General features: G+C 28.8%; 1 protein-coding gene and 1 long non-coding RNA gene across 4 annotated transcripts; one reads left to right on the top strand and one right to left on the bottom strand.

The window, feature by feature from the left end:
- The first annotated feature begins 5,294 nt into the window (after positions 1-5,294).
- On the top strand, positions 5,295-9,721 carry LOC126893693 (uncharacterized). Of its 3 annotated transcripts, none has more exons than XM_050664112.1 (8): positions 5,295-5,790; positions 5,856-6,006; positions 6,110-6,239; positions 6,790-6,965; positions 7,040-7,349; positions 7,566-7,723; positions 7,787-7,949; positions 8,055-9,721. In XM_050664112.1, the coding sequence occupies exons 1-8, from the start codon at positions 5,513-5,515 to the stop codon at positions 8,930-8,932; spliced, it is 2,244 nt and encodes a 747-aa protein (XP_050520069.1). In that variant the 5' UTR covers positions 5,295-5,512; the 3' UTR covers positions 8,933-9,721. The 3 variants fall into 3 exon arrangements, with proteins under 3 accessions (XP_050520069.1, XP_050520070.1, XP_050520068.1); XM_050664113.1 differs by having other exon boundaries at positions 5,296-5,790; positions 7,040-7,295; positions 8,052-9,721; XM_050664111.1 differs by having other exon boundaries at positions 5,298-5,790; positions 8,052-9,721.
- Positions 9,722-10,084: 363 nt separating this feature from the next.
- On the bottom strand, positions 10,085-13,361 carry LOC126895389 (uncharacterized). Its single transcript, XR_007701643.1, has 2 exons — positions 10,528-13,361; positions 10,085-10,301 (listed from the first exon to the last, which is right to left on the bottom strand). It is a non-coding gene; the product is annotated as an uncharacterized LOC126895389 (long non-coding RNA).
- Between the last annotated feature and the right edge of the window lie 3,739 nt (positions 13,362-17,100).

Genomic DNA, 17,100 nt, shown 5'->3' with positions numbered 1-17,100 from the left:
TTTTTTTTTTTTTTCAAAATTGGAGGAATTTTGAAATAACCCCTCGAATTTCTCTAAAATTAAAAATAAATCATACCACGATATTTTCCGCAAAATTCTCATACAAATTGAGTGGTCACTCGATTTTTTGTAACTTTTGCGCCTTCCCCTGAACTTTGGGTTCAAAGTTGGAAAAAAATTTCACATTAGTGTGACCCATCAAATTGTATTGAAATTTTACTGGGAGTCCTGTGATATAGTTTATTTTTAGTTTAAATGATTAAATAACAAGAAAAACCGAAAAAACCCACAAATTATTTGATATTTTTTTAATTTCACGAGTTTATTTCGTCTTTTATTATTTATTCAAACCGATTATAATTTTTATCATTAAAATTGTTATAAAATTATAAAAAATTTTTCTTTTTAGGTCGGGAAAATAAAACAATCACAATATTGAAATGAATATTTCAAATATTAAAATAATTATTTCTAATTATCCTATTGCAATAAAGTTTAATGTGAAATTTTTTTCCAACTTTGAACTCAAAATTCAGGGGAATGAGCAAAAGTTACAAAAAATCGAGTGACCACTTAATTCGTATGAGAATTTTGCGGGAAATATCGTGGTATGATTTATTTTTAATTTTAAAGAAATTCGATGGGGTTATTCCAAAATTCCTCCAATTTTGAAAAAAAAAACGAGATCCTATTTTACACTTTACCAATATACTCGCCCATATATTACTATGGTTCGAAAGATTTACACCCTGTATATATAAACAAATTTTTATTTTGACTGACCAATACCATCCGCGTGTCATACGGCTTACGTATATATTCCTACCGCCGTTTATACCTCAGGTATAACGTTAGTCCGACCCGCCCGCCCACAAAACACGACTATACCTAATGCATGATACGTTTACGTACTTAAGTCGCTTTACATGTATATATTTATATTCTAATTACTATTAAAAATATATATTAACACACTTTATTCTTATTTAGAGATATAGAACTCATTCATTCCGATTACAAAGGATGAATCCTGTATCGTCATTTTTCGTCACTACCTCCATGTTCCGGGAGTGGGTAATTTACGCGCCTGCTGCTTTCCTTGGATGTGGGAGCCGTTTCTCAGACACCCTCCCCGGAATCGAACCCTGATTTCCCGTTACCCGTAACAAACATGATATTGATAGAAACTACTATCATAACATGAAACTAAAAAGTAAAAAATAAATATAGTTTAAAAAACTAAAAAAACACGCTTTTAAACTATATTTATTTTGTTCTACATGGACTCTCATTTGTACATAGAATATAGGTGACACAGTACCGTGTCATAGGTCGTCGGTACAAATTTTTTTTTTTGAACTTTTAATACTTAAAATATTTTAACATATATTTAAAAGACAAAGTATTCCCGGAACATTTTCAAAAGTTGAGTTAAAAAAGTTGCTATTTTCAATTCCCTCTTGTGGGCAAGTAAAGGGTCAGATTTTCAAAAATATTATATCAAATAGAACGCAATTACTTAAGGTTTCAATATAAAAAAAACCCAGCACAGGGGGGTCGCGGCACAGTGGTGACGTGGCATAGATGGATCAAATTAATGATATCTGACAGTGATTAAAATCACTATAAAAAAAAAACGCTTCGATGCAAATCTTTAGATAGTGTTTAATTTTAAAAAATTGGTGGATTATTCCAAAAGCTACATGATCTGCTAGTTCATTATTAATATCCTAATTAAGATAAAGTATGTCGAATGAAAAAGGGATTATTAAAAAATATTATTTCTTATAAAAAAATAATGTTGATCCATACACTTTTAAATATGTCATAGCATTATAAAGTTAAAAATGTAAAAAATAAAATCGAGAATTTTCACATAATAATAGCATTTGGTAGCCATTTTCACCGTGAAGATAAAATAAAGTCCGAAATTTTTTTTTTGCATAATAAAGTATATTACATTAGCTTTAATTTAAGATATATATAAAAGTGTCAGACTTTCCGGAACACTTTCAAAATTTAAGTTGAAAAAGTCAATTTTTTGTGAAAAAGTTGTCATTTTGAATCCCCCCCTGTAGGCAGGTAAAAAGTCAGATTTATAAAAAAAATATACCAAATGATAGGTAAAGACATCATGCATCTACAAAAAAAAGAATTATATTGATCCATACATCTTTCGAGAAGTTATAGCATTATAAAGTTAAAAATATAAAAAAGAATTTTTTTACAAAAATCGTATTTTTTTTATTAAGTTTAATGTCTGTTTTCACCATGAAGATAAAATAAAGTCCGAAATTTTTTTTTACCATTATAAAGTATATTACATTAGCTTTAATTTAAGATATATATAAAAGTGTCAGACCTTCCGGAACACTTTCAAAAGTTACGTTGAAAAAGTTCTACTTTCTATATGCATTTTTATGTTTTGAATCCCCCCTGTATTTAGGGAAATGGTCCGATTTAAAAAAACAGTATGTCGAATGAAAGATCTATATAAATACTACTTCTCATAAAAAAATTGTAATGATTCATACATTTTTCAAAAAGTTATAGCATAATAAAGTTAAAAATGGAAAATACAAAATCGAAAATTTTCACACAAAAATAGCATTCGGTAGCCATTTTCACCATGAAGATAAGATAAAGTCCGAAATTTTTTTTTTTCATGATAAAGCATATTACATTAGCTTTAATTTAAGATATATATAAAAGTGTCAGACCTTCCGGAACATTTTCAAAATTTAAGTTAAAAAAATTAATTTTTTGTGAAAAAGTTGTCATTTTAAATCCCCCCTTGTGGGCAGGTTAAGGGTTAAATTTATGAAAAAAATATACCAAATGAAAGGTAATGATATTATGCATCTATATAAAAAAGAATTATATTGATATGTTTATTTTTGAAAAAGTTATGGCACTTTTAAGTAAAAAAAATTGAAAAAATTTCGAAAATTAGCGATTTTTAAATTCGTAATTTTTTTGGAGGTTTCCCCCATTTACGGGGAACGAGGGAAATTTTTTCAATTTTTGTGGGTAATGTCTTCGACTAGATACAATTTGTGATCTTTTGACGTATCGTTGAAAGAAACCGGTTCGGTGAGAGCTGAGAAAAAGTGGTAACAGACACAAAAAAAAAAATAATAAACATATTATGGTAAAATTAATACCTTTTCAGCTTTGCATCGAAGCTAATAACCATTATATTTCTTATAAATTCTAAAGACGCTATTACATAGATATTGTTAAGTACTTTAAGATTTTCATCAGGTTTATTGTCTTTGTATGATTATATTTTCAAAAAATGGTTTTGATCGTTCTAGATTATTAGAAACTACTTTGATTATTCAAACGACTTTGGTTGGAGTAGCAAATTATTGATACATATTCTAAAATTGTTTTTTTGTCGCAAAAAACGCAAAAAAAAAAATTATTTTACAAAAACGCTATTTAAAAAAAATTACTTTTTAAAATTTTCTGAATACATTCAGATTACAGATTTAGTTTAAATATTTAATATGAAATAATTCTTTTAGCTACATGACTTCTCATAAAATATTAAGTTTTTTGCAAAAAAATTTATTTTGAATTTTTTAGTTACATATGTATCCTAATTATCTGTTACAAAATAATTTTTACATCCATTCCTTATATCCTATAGAGTTATCTACATAATTTTTTCAAATAGTAACTTATGTATCAAACATTTTAAAATAGATATAATAAATCAGGGGAAAAATGATTTTCTAGGAAAATTATTTATCGTGCTCCTATTTTCAAGAAATTTTTTTTCAAGTTTATTTGCATGTTTTGAAAAAGGTTATTGTTTTATTTTTGCGCATATATAAATTTTGACTCTGAATTTATAGAAAATTGATTTTTAAGTCAATTTTTCTCTTTAATTTATATTTCATACATGTTATAGTTGTTAAACATGAATTGATTGGATTATATTATTAACTAACTTTTTGTTTTCATTTTATGATAGTTATTTTTATATATCATGTTTGGTTTATACAGATACTTTCTGTCAATATCTTTTAAATATGTTATTAATACAATTTTTTTTTATTTATCTTTTGTTTGATATTTGACTTTATAATCAACTTACTATTCAAATTTACTTTTGTATCTTTGATCTTTTTTTTTATGTCCACGTAGAGTTTATATTAGAATACGATTTTGCATTTGCGCATATACTTCATATAATATAATATAATATATAATATTTCATTATAACAATACAGTATTAGTAATCTTATTTATTTCATATATAATGTATAAGTCTAGGTGTTTATTATCAAAATTAGTATCCATCTATGACAACTATGCTGTTTAACGTCAAATCACAGTAACCAGTATTCTTTAAAAATTGACTTTTGTACAAAATGCCAGGAATAATAACCTCTCGAATTTTTTTGTAATTATTCTATAATTTAAATACAATTATATTATAATTAGAATATTGTTATTTATTGTGTATATTAGGAGCGTATTTAAGGAGGGAGGATATTGGCGATTGACCCCCTTAAACCAGCGCTATCAATATTTTTTAGGCCGACTTCTATGATATATAGCCTTAATTACCATTTTTTGATTATCACTTTGATTTTTAGTATAAAAATTTTTATAGCATGTTTATGAAAATAAAACAAATTAAAAATCCTCCTAAAATGATTTCTTAATACATCCTAAGTGAATACTTTATTATACAACCGTCAACCTTATACATTTTACGATTTTTTCATTTAAATTTTCCTGATTTTAATAACTTAATGTTTAATATATTTTTGTTACACTGATTCTAATGCAATATTTTTCCTGCAAAACACTTATTGTGACTGCCGTAGCCGGGAACTCCTATCTGAATCAATGAGCTACTTATGAGTACGGTCCAAAGAGGCTAACGAGCTGAAGTCGTGTGAGGTTCGTAGGGCCTCAGCTAGGAGAACCCTAATAAAATAGAATAAATTATCCAATTAAGCAAATTACTATTTTATAAAAACTTTTGGTTTAATACTTTGGAAGTTATTTGAATTTTAAAAAATAGACAGTTATTATTTAAATATTTCATGGTTGTATTTCCTTCCTACATTATAAGTCATTTGAAAATAAATTAATAAACATAATATTTTCTTCCATGAACTATGATAATGTTATCGTAATTTTTGTTCCTCCTCACAGACTTACCCAAGTAGCTGCATTTACTTGCAATAGTAAATACAATTTAAAAATGAACATTAATTTAGTAAATACTATGTTTTAATTTGATGTATGAATATTTTATTTTCATAACAATTTTTTTTATTTTAAATGACTTGATTGATTTCTGAAACTTAAATAATATGATATTAATATCCTAAATTAAAAGGTTTGTCATTGATTTACATATAAACAATTATAGAATATTGAAGTGTGTATATAGTTTTGTCTCCATTAATATTTCTAAATTAATAACAATTAAATAATTTTTTTATAAATGTTATGAACATTGTGTTGTTTATCTTCAAATAATAAAATGATTGAGTACTCTGATCAAGAGTTTGAAAAAAAGCTTATGCTTCTAAAAGACACTCAAGATGCTATTCAAACCTTGTCAACATGGTGCTTAAAAAGACATGAACATCATAAGAGTATCATTGCTAATTGGTTAAAAGCAATCAGAAAAGTTAAAATTGAAAAGCGATTGACTCTTTTTTATTTAGCTAATGATGTTATTCAATACAGTAAAAAAAAAAATTACATGTTTGTGGATGGTTGGGCAACTGCTATTCAAAAAGCTATTCCTTATGTCAGGTTAGTATACACTATAACTATAATTTGATATGTTGAATAATTAATATTTTAAAATAATGGTTCAGAGATGAAAAAATTCAAGGAAAAATATTAAGAATTATTAAAATATGGAAAGAAAGAGGTGTTTATGATGATAGTTATTTAGCTGATTTAACTGGTTTGTTAACCACACCAATTCAAAAACTTAAATTGGCTGATCCTGTTCAAGAATTTCAGGTTAGTAAATTTTATATTTTACTACTTTAAAAAATTGAAAAATGATTAAATTAAATTTAACAAATATCAATTTTAACTTTAAATTTTTTATTCAACGTTTTAGATTCATACACTAACGGCTAAAATTCGTTCATGTGTTAAGTTAGAACAACTTACTGATTTAAAAATGAAAACACTAAAAGAAACTAATTTACCATTGACTAGTAATGAAGCCATACATAATATGCTTAAAGGTATTTTTTTTATTAATATTTATATATTTTTATTAATCATTTTACATAGATAGCGCTATGTAATAAAATTATATCTATAAAAAAATAGATTGTAGTTAGAAATGAAAAATATCAATATAATTACAAATATTATTAATCTCCGTCTTTTTGAATTGCAAAAGAAATTTTTATTTTTATAAATCCACTAATATAAAAAAAAAATTCAAGATTTTCTCATTTGCACAATTTACAATTAATAAAGAATCATGTGATTGGATACAAAAAGAGCTCAAGGCTTTGATATTTGTAGTAGTACCATCATTGTTTTGAAGTCTTGATTATTGTATTCTACTATAACATATTACATATTAATATTGAGAAAACTGGAAAAAGAAAAAAAAATATTTTTATTAAGTTTTCAATCATTTTTTAGTTTTGAAATTGGTGTTCGCTAGTTACTTTATAACCTGTTAATAAATAAGTATGTCACACTCAATGTGACTAACAAAAATTATTAAATTTTATACTATTATATATTTATATATATTATATATACATGTTTATCTTGTAGATCGTAATAGAAGTCATGAGTTTCTCAACGAATTGAATGATGGTATGACAAAAATTGAAAGTTACATAAAATGTTTGAAAAAAGAAACTATAGATCGTGCCCAACTTATTGATGCATTAGAGGTAGCAACATCTTATTATGATGAACAAAATGGAGAAGTTAAGACTGTTGCTCAAGTAAAATTTAAAGCATTGAATTATTTTATTTGGTTAGTGTTAAAGATAATTTTTGATTAATAATTTGTCTCTAGGCTTACTTCAACTACAGCAAGAGGGTGAAACTTTTACAAAGTAAATTAGAAACACTTTTAAATTCTATGCCAACTGATAGTCCAATGCCCTCGCCTGATATCAATGCTCCATCGCCATCTACTTCTTCTGTTTCTATTGAAGATTTTAATTTATCAAGTTTTAATCTTGAAAATATTTCTCAACCTTCTAATTATTTAGCAAATGCTACATCAATTGAAAATAATAGCAACAATGCTTATATACCAGCACCATCAGGTGATGAAAATATGAAAATGTATGCTTCTACGGAATCATATAATACTGTTCAAGGTCATTATTTCAATTTTATTCTTATTTTTTCATAGAAAATAAATTAGATGAATAAATTTAAATGAAATATTTTATTTATGTTTTTAAAACAAATAATTCATCAAATTTTAAATTGGGTATTATCATGAGTTTAATAAATAATAATCGAGTACTTAAATTTAAAATACATGAATTCATGATTAGTATTTATTTGTTCATTATTTTCTCATTTTATAGATATGTATGATCCTGGTGCTATGAGTTTTCCGGTTATTGAAAATCAAGATCAACAAGATAGCAGCCAATTCCCATATGATGCTCCATCACCACCTCCAGATGAAACATTTGCTTTTCCTACATTCTCCAGTTCTGAAAATACATTATATAATACCCAAGTACAAAATATTACTTTGTTTTAAAAAAAAAAAAAAAAAATGAAATAATTAACCTTTGTTTAGTCTCAACACCAAGCTATAAAAAGTAATGCATTCTCTACGAACAGTTATGAAGCTTATGTACCTACTCCAATATCTAGTCAAATTTATGCCAGTTCTGGTTATAATAATTTAACAACTGATTCATCATTAAAGAATATATCACAAACACAAGATCAACAAATTGGTATTTATAAATTTTAAATATATTAAAATATTTATGTATAATAAGTTTAAAATAAATTTTATTTTATTACTAACATTGCTAACATTTTATCTTCTGGTTCAGAAGGATGGCCAATTGTGACACCAAAATTTACAAGTTGGGATAGAGGATCTGTTGACAATAGCTGGAATATTAATGACACTCCGGCATCGCCTCCTTTTCATGAAAAAGTATCTTATCGAGAACCTCCTATTATTAGTAAAACTGGTGGGGAACCCAATATTAATCATTGTATTGATACTCCAAAAATGTTAGATACTGATGATCGAATTCTACCTTCTGGAGTTATTAATCAAAATTCTGATATTGATCATAGAAATTTAATAAGTTTAACAAATTCTCCTTATATGAATTCACCTATTGTTTCAACTGATATTGATTATCGAACATTACCAGGCATACCAATGCCACCATCACCACCAGCAGTATTAATGGCTGCTGTTAACAAACCTCCAAAAGATAATGTAGAAAGTGTAGATATGGATTTGAGTGATGACGATGACAAACCTAAATTAACTCTTGAACAAAAACATTCTATGGTTTTACCTCCTCCACCTCCTCCGCCTTTTGATTTTGAACCTCAACAAATATCAGAAACACAAAACAGCCAACATTGGGACCAGACAAGCCATCAATGGGATAATGAAAGGCTTAGTTATAATGACAATCAATGGAATTTAGAATCTGAACAGTGGAAATCACAAAATCAGTGGCAACCTGAGCAAAATGACGTAAATTATAATCAAAAACAACCACAGTGGGAACAACCTAACCATTGGCCTCAAAATAACCTAAGAGGCCAACCGAGAAATGATTTTAGACCAAAATGGAACAGAGGAAATGGAAATTGGTCTAGAGGGCCTAGAAATTTTTCTCAACGTTCAAGACCTGTTGGTAGATGGAATCAAGGGCCTCGTTATGGTCCTAGAAATGAGCATTGGTAATGAGGTTATTTAAAAAATATTAGACTGAGGTAAAAAAATGTATATTTTTGTAATTAAATATCAATAAGATGTTCTGTTATTTATGCAAAAAGACATAAGATAAAAGTTTCATAAAATTATTTGTTTATTTTTATTGTTATGGTATAATAAAATCATTAAGTATGGTTATAATACTAATAGTATCAAATAATTATTTAAAAATTCATTATTTATTATGGTGCATTCAACGATTTTTTTATTTCATGGTACGTGTGTCTAAATAGATATCAAATGTTTTATAATGTGAATCAAATCTCAAAAATGTATAATATATACACATATACATTTTTTTTTTTTGTACCTTATCAAAAAATTTACATTTTAACTATATCCTAGTGTTTTTTTTTTTAATTTAATGCTTCTATATTTACTTCAAAAATTAATTTGATTTATGCATTGTGTCCTATTTGCTTTTTTACTTGCAATGAATTATTTAGTCTATAGTTAATGACCAATATGCACTATCTATTGTATTTCGTTTTAGTGTAAATATGTATAGTTACATATTAAGCATTAGTTAAAATAGAATATCATTTGAATCTAAATAACGTTTAAAAGGTCACTTATAAGTTCTATGATGTACATAATTTTTGTTTTAATCCTAATAATTAGGAAACATGTTAGAATATATTTTCTTGGATTTTAGAAAAAAATATTTAGGTGGCTAATAAAGTTATTTAAGTGTATGAACTACTTTTAAGCATTGTTCATTTTTAAATTTTAATTAAAAAATTACTTTTATGTTTTTCATTTGTGTTTATATTTTAATACTTATAATCTAAAGGAAAAATAAGTAAATTTAAAACAATTTACTTGAAAAATTACTCTTACTACAATATTTATTTAAACATTGAGTTATTTCATGTTTGTTTAAAGTTTTTACTTATGATTTTCTTATGCTTAATATATTAGAATCATAGTATACTTAAGGCTATTTAAAATATAAATGAGACTCAAAAATTTTTATTTTGGTACTATATTGTTGGTACAAGTTATCTACTGTAATTATTATTAGTTATTATCTGGTCTATATGTTTCCAGTCAGAACCAGTTATAGTAGTGAAGGATACTGAGTGTGATTACCACGGCTAATAAAATATTAAACAATGTAAATCATTAAATTAAGACTCTTTAATTCAAATTAAAAATAAAATTAATATCAAAATAAATAAGCCATTATGTGCGGCAGAATTGAGTACTCCAGGCATCATTATTCTTAAATGCGGCTGTGCATTCAGTTTTATATTAAACAATTAAAAACCTAAACAAATTTTCAGTGCTGGACGAAGTGTGTTGAGGATGTATACTTCAGGATTTCTCCAAGCTGGTACTAGAAATTACAAGATTATTATTATTATTTTTTCTATGAAAAAAATAATATTTAATAGAAGATATCACGGTGATTAATATTACTTCTGTATAATTTCTACGTACAATTAAAGTTTAAGACACTGGAAAAGTATAACTGAAAACTCATTTTTTAAAAAAAATTAAGTGAAACTGATTTTTCTTATTTTTACGAAAAATATTAATTTTACAAAAAAATAATGTATTACCTTATTTTTTGTTACATTTAGTTCTATAAAAATTGTTCTTTGTGTTTTTGGCGAAACTTCAAAAATAAAGAGCGTACACTCAAAAAAAGATAATCCACCCCATTTTTGTAGAACTTCAACCCCTTTGAGGCACGTGACTTTGACTTATTGTACTCAAATTTTACCAGTTTCATTTTTTCAGTGAACCTAACGAAATTTTGAGCCCATGACTCTAAATTTATGAAGTCGAAAAATAAGGACCACCCTAATATATATATATTAGTGAGTTACTTTTAATGTAGTTCGTAACTTGAATAACACGTTAATTTAGCATACTAATATAAAAATTACATAAAATTTGTATTTAATGATGCTCGATTTTTTTTCTAATATTTATTTTAAACTTTAATTTGATACAATACTAGTATTGTATCAAAAAATTTAAAAACCATCTGATTTTGTAATATCTCAGTAGGTTGGATCAGTAAATACATTGGATTAAAACAATAAAATATTCCTTATCATGTTAAGCACCTTAAACCACGAATAATATAATATACTTTATTTTATCTTAGACCTGTATTATATCTAATCATGCGCTAAACAATGGCGTGTGCTAACACAGAAAAAGTAATACATAATCCCCTCGCTCACCTAAGCATTTAATATGTTTAAATTTAGAATTATGGAATATCTATGATTATTGAATAACCATTGTAGTATATTGACATTGTTATCTGAATATAATATTGGGGGTACTAGTGTGCTGTGTTTTAAGTTCGTTGTTATTTTTTTTATTGAAGATTTATATATTGACTATTTATATCAAGTGTAAATCCATCATACAATTACAAGAAGGGGACAATGAAGAGAAGAACAAATAATTGTAGTTTTTATCATTTTCTACGTGGAAGCTATCTTGTTATTATATTTTAATTTTTTTAAATAATAAAAAATAAAATATCATATGTGAACGATTCTCGCCAGAAATGTGACACTGGTGGTCTCTTGGTTATTAGTTGCGGCAATGTTTATATTTCTCTGATAATTATTATCAGACAGCATCTTAAATTGTTGGAGAAGACAGAAAATTATCATTATCGATATTAATTAAGAGTATAATTAGAAAAAAAATTATTTAAGGGTTTTTTTGGTCAAGTTACTTATAACTTTACAAAAATTAAAAAAAATATCAGTTCACTTTCAACTTGACTTCATCTTTCTGAAATTAATTTAACTCAACTTAAATACAAGTAAAACGTAAGTCTCTTTTGTGATGAATAAATTTATTTTAATTTATGTTTTTTAAGATTATATGTGATATGTAGTCCTCCTTATTCTATCATGGTATAATAGGGGCCCGCATCAAATATTTAACGTTTAAATAAAACCAGTCGTTATAAAGTACTAACAATTATTTGTAAACCGAGTGCTATCAAACAACTTTAAAAATAAACTTAGTCACTATCTACTAATGTACTAAAAATATTTTATGTCCTTTTTTATAATATTTTTTATTTTTAATGCTATTGAATTATTTTTGTTTTAAAATTATGGTTAATGTCTAACTAATTATAGAAGTTTTCATATCATTTTAATATTACTGTGCTGATCGTTTTAACTATTTTTATTATTAATTGCATTTATGATGGCATACGAGATAATATTTAATAATTTTTGTTGTTTTCTCCTAAAAAATTCTATTTTCACCTCAACATTTTCAGATTTTAGAATTATAAGTTGTATTAGAGTTTGTAAATGACCATAGCCTCCATTAATAATTACGCGCTTGGTTTACAAATATTACGCTTACAAATACTTCCATTTCAAGTAAAATCGTTCATATTATCCATTTATTTAATAAAATAAACTCATATTTCAATATTTAATATCATGAAACTAATTATTGAGAGATTTTATTTTAATTTGTGAAATTAGTAAAAAGCTCAATACCACTATAGTGATTTTGGATAGTTAAAGTTAAACTTTGGTGATTATTAAAATAGTGTTGAACTGTAGTACAGGACCGTGAAATAGATAACTTATTAACCGCAATTTGACAAAAATTTTTTAAAGTTAGTTTCTTCTTTTCTTAAAAAATGTATTGCAGTCGGCCTGACCTTTTTTTTTAGTGGTCAGCATTACTGTGGGCCGTTCTGGAACTGCCGTTAGGCATTACTTCAGGGCGGCCTACGCCGTCTTAATAATTCACACCACCACGTTGTGAATCAGCCCGAAATTAATCAAAAGCAGGTTCAATACGTGGTGGTGTGAATTATTACGAATATTATGAATACGATCCTCCACGCCTCCCGGCTCCTCAATATCAGGTCCACCATGGACCCGACTTGAAACGTGGACCCTAGTAGGGACTTCAAAGAGTCCCACTCCAGGACCCACGCCTCGCATCAGAAGAGGATGTGTTGAGCGCTGTCTGCCTCTCCTAGGCGATCCAAACAGTGGGCGCACGCCGGCGCGGTTGCTTTGCGAATACGGTGTAAGTACTCGTTAAAGCAGCCGTGGCCGGATATCACTTGGGTGAGACGATAAGTCATCTGACCGTGAGTCCAGTCTACCCATCTGTCCAGAGTCAGCTTGGCCTAGTAGGTAGAAACAACGTATATTTTGACGCATGTGGTCCCGAGTTCAAACCTCAGGGTGTCATTGAGAATTTTCTCATTGGTGGTGTTTGATACCTGCTTCAACCCGTCCTGACCAACACTACCTGAGCCACAAATTACTTTTGATTCCCTAACATATAAATGTGTGCCACCAACCTCTGTATTATGTTATGTTCGAGAAATAGAAGGATGTAAACTGATCATTTCTTTTTTTATGCTAGAAGTTGGAAGTTCCTTTCTCTGGAATAAGAAAATCGATTTTCTTAAATGAGTTTTACGTTAGTTTAGCAACATTTTTCTTTTGAAAAAATATTTTCAAATTATTTTATGTACATCATAGAGCGATAAAAACAAAAAATAAAATTTATACTATATTAACTTAAAATTAAAATTGTTCGAATTTGATAAGTATTATAATTAATTATTTTATCAGTCCTTAATTAAAAAATTTCATCCTGGTTGGAAGAGAGGACGATAATTTCAAAAAAGTTTTTTATCCGGGTCCTTGGCTGCGAAACCGATCGCGCCCCCAAGTTGCGGATAAGAGATCGTCCTACAGATATGTGTTAGCCGCGAAATAAGCGGTACTCTTCAGGATTTGTCGAATAAGCGGTCGTGAACAATAGTGACCATGGTGCCTCGTTAACCTTGTTGGATATGTAGGGTAGCCGTGAATACCAGATAAGCGATAGGCATCATAGCTCTGGCCGTAAGGATAAAGTGCAGGCTAGAATTTACATTAAAAATTAACCATAGAAATTCGAGATCATAAGTTTAAAGCTACTGTTTCAGCAAGATCGGATACCGGCTGAGGACAGTGTTGTTACCAAAACGGTTGAACTGATGAGGCAATTTGCATTCAAGTTACTATTGGAGAATTTGTGAATCAGGCATCCTCTGTTGACCATCGGGTCACTGAGGTCACTGCTGGTGGAAATACCATTACTAAGGTAACGGTGGATGAATGGACAGAAGTAAAGGGTCATTTTTGAACGGAATTTCTTTGACTAAAGTGGAATTCGAACGCTAGAACCTACTATGTGAAGAAATGGTGAAAGGGAAAGTGCAGGAGCTATGCCTTCCCTATGGGAGATTTTTCTCAATAGAAGCCTCCCATAAGTGAGTAAGCATCATTTTCAACTTTCAATCTTCTTCTCGAGAGGAAGATCGGGCCCGACGATGTTATAAGTGTAATAAAAAGTAATAAGATACCATAAACCGCGACTGTTAGCTTCCAGGATTACTTAACCTTAAAACGTACAATTGACACATTCCCTTTGGCTTGTCTCAATAAACAAATTATTAATGGAGCTCTGTTAATACAATTGCGAAATAAAGCTAAAAAGTTTAATTTTTTTTAATTTAACTTTCTATTTTTAAAATAGTTTTAGAGATTCATAACAACGAGTCGAATTCTCTCCCGAAAAAAAAGAAGTCTACAATCTATTTAAAGAAGTTGACAACGAAGAAGAAAGAGGGGATCTCATGATGAGATGTATTTTTGCTACTAGAGTCGAAAATGTGTCCGAGAAAATTATTGGAATAACCAGAATTGTAGCTATGGAGCTGATAAGCTATCATAGGAGTAGCCATATGATGAGATCCATTGGCCGGGGTCTTCGGACTTCAATCGAGGCACATTACTACGGAGTCAATTGTACCAGATTGAAAGAGGCATGAGACAAGAAAAAATACGTCTACTTCCAGAGTCCTACAATTTAGATGAACCTGAGAGTTAAAATTGTGAGAAGTTCCCGCATAATCTCATAGGTGGCGGTTATCCGTTTTGGGAACTCCCCATAATTATCGGATTGAGTGATACCTGTGAGCATAACCCGTGAAACTCAAAAGAGGAAGGCACATTTTGCAGTTAAGGACGATAATAAAATCGAAATTGACACTGGTCTTAATTATGCGTTGTTTCTAAGTAGAGAGATGCAGGCGGAAGGTAATCGAATGGTGTTCCAGGATTACACCTGGATCAGCTCATTCAAGAGATGACCAAGACATGCAAAGTAATGATCGATCTTCGTATAGCCGAACAACCTCTGCAAAAGAAGCTCTAGGACACTAGATATTGAGGTGTTTTAGTTAATAAAACCATAAAGGCAGTCGGTTCGTAGATAGACGAAGAGCGATCAGCCAAAAAAGAGGCGCCGGCTAAGGCGAAAAAGCGAAGAGGAATCTAGTGATAAACCAAATGGTTACATTTACTTAGACCGAAGCATCACACTTTCCTCCTTTGCCGGAACCCACCACTTAGACAACAGTAGTAAAAAAAAACACAGTTCCGAAAAGAAAACGCTTTATTGAACAGGCAGAGCTTAACCCCACTTAGAAGCTTAAAAAGAAGCCCTTGCTTTCACGGTGGCCTCCTAGGGAGTAAGTGGTAGTAATCGGGTCATTCCGGGAGGGTGGTTCACTTTTAGGACTCATAAGGAGTGCAAAAGAAGCAGTAAACCTTCAAGAAATTGGAGTCGAGGTCACCGTTTATAAAAAGATCAAAAGTGATGAGACACTCCTAGAATTCAGTAGCAAGGAGAAGGTGAATCTACTCTCGGATATTCTCAAAGAGAAAAATGACGACAGTGCCATAATTAGACAGCCCACGGTGATGGCTGAAATCGTTCTAGTGAGTATTGAGAAATATGTCGATGCGACGAAACTGGAACTCACGCTCAAGGGTCTACACTCTGACCTTATAGTGGTAAAAGTTTTCCTCATAGGCACAGAGCGACGAGTGCGGTCAGTTCGTACCCGCGAGTGCAGCGTACAAGTTGACCAAAATAAAGATATATCAATATCGGATGGGGAATCTGCAGGGTAAAACTGGTCAAAACGTGAATGAACACCAGCAGATGCTACCATTGCCAAGAAATGGGGCATCTAGCAAAGGATTGCACAGTTATATGCGCCAACTGTCACATATCCCGTGTCAAAGATTTGAAAATTAGCCTAAGACCTATTGTAAGCCAAACGGCTAAAATTGGGGGCCTCTATTCCCCAAACACTGTTAAATTAATGTACTGTTATGTATGCATTGATGTTTTGTTTGTTTTCAATAAATGATGGAGGTCGGGTAAAAGTAATGCTTACAGAGGCGATTCTTCCTCGGTTTTTGATTTATAAATAAAAAAAAACTATAGCTGAATACTAAAAATTTCATTCGTAGAATTATTAACATTCTGATGAATTTTAGCTTCACGTATGCGCAAATTACTGTTTGAATAAAATTTTGCGCACTATATGTAAATTTTATAAAATTCTGCGTCAATTGAGACAAATTTTATGTTTTTGCATTTTTTCCCCAGTCTTCAGGACAATTTTGAAAAAAAATTAAACTCTCCATATTATTTAAATGGCAAATTTTAAGTGTCTACAGGCACGAGCTTAAATTGAATGAAAGGCGTGAATTTTTGTCTCGTTTGTGTTAAACGCTGATGATTGTAACACTTTTCCAAAAATACGTACTAAATATTACTAAATAAAGTAGTACTAAAATATTCACTGAAGTTAATATTTTCTATATTAAATTATTATCTAAGCCATTTATTTTTAATTTTAAGTAATATTATCCATAAGTGATTAATTCTTCTTATATAGAATACCAGCCAATGACTTATTAATATAGTATACTTATTAATAGTTTGAATAATAACTATTGATTGTTACTATTCAATATCTTCCATCAATAATCCTAATCATTTGTCATTTACATAGAAATGAAATGTTTTTTCTTCTTCCTAAAAAATGTAAAAAAATTAAGTCGTTTAGTTATGTTATGAAGACTATGATACATTATAAACCTTCAACGTATGAATGTATACATAATTATTGGTAAATTAACACATTTTTATTATTATGATCTTTAGTAGTTAACTAGAAATTCTAATAGTATAACCTTTCCACGAACCATGATAAATAGTTTTATCAATATTATTAAGTTTTGCTAATTAGTTAAACTAACAAACAT

Source organism: Daktulosphaira vitifoliae, unplaced genomic scaffold (assembly GCF_025091365.1).
Source record: "Daktulosphaira vitifoliae isolate Bord-2020 unplaced genomic scaffold, ASM2509136v1 Scaffold_1, whole genome shotgun sequence".
NCBI classification, from domain to species: domain Eukaryota; kingdom Metazoa; phylum Arthropoda; class Insecta; order Hemiptera; family Phylloxeridae; genus Daktulosphaira; species Daktulosphaira vitifoliae.
The sequence above is the reverse complement of the archived record's forward strand: the minus strand, read 5'-3'. Positions and strand labels throughout refer to the sequence as shown.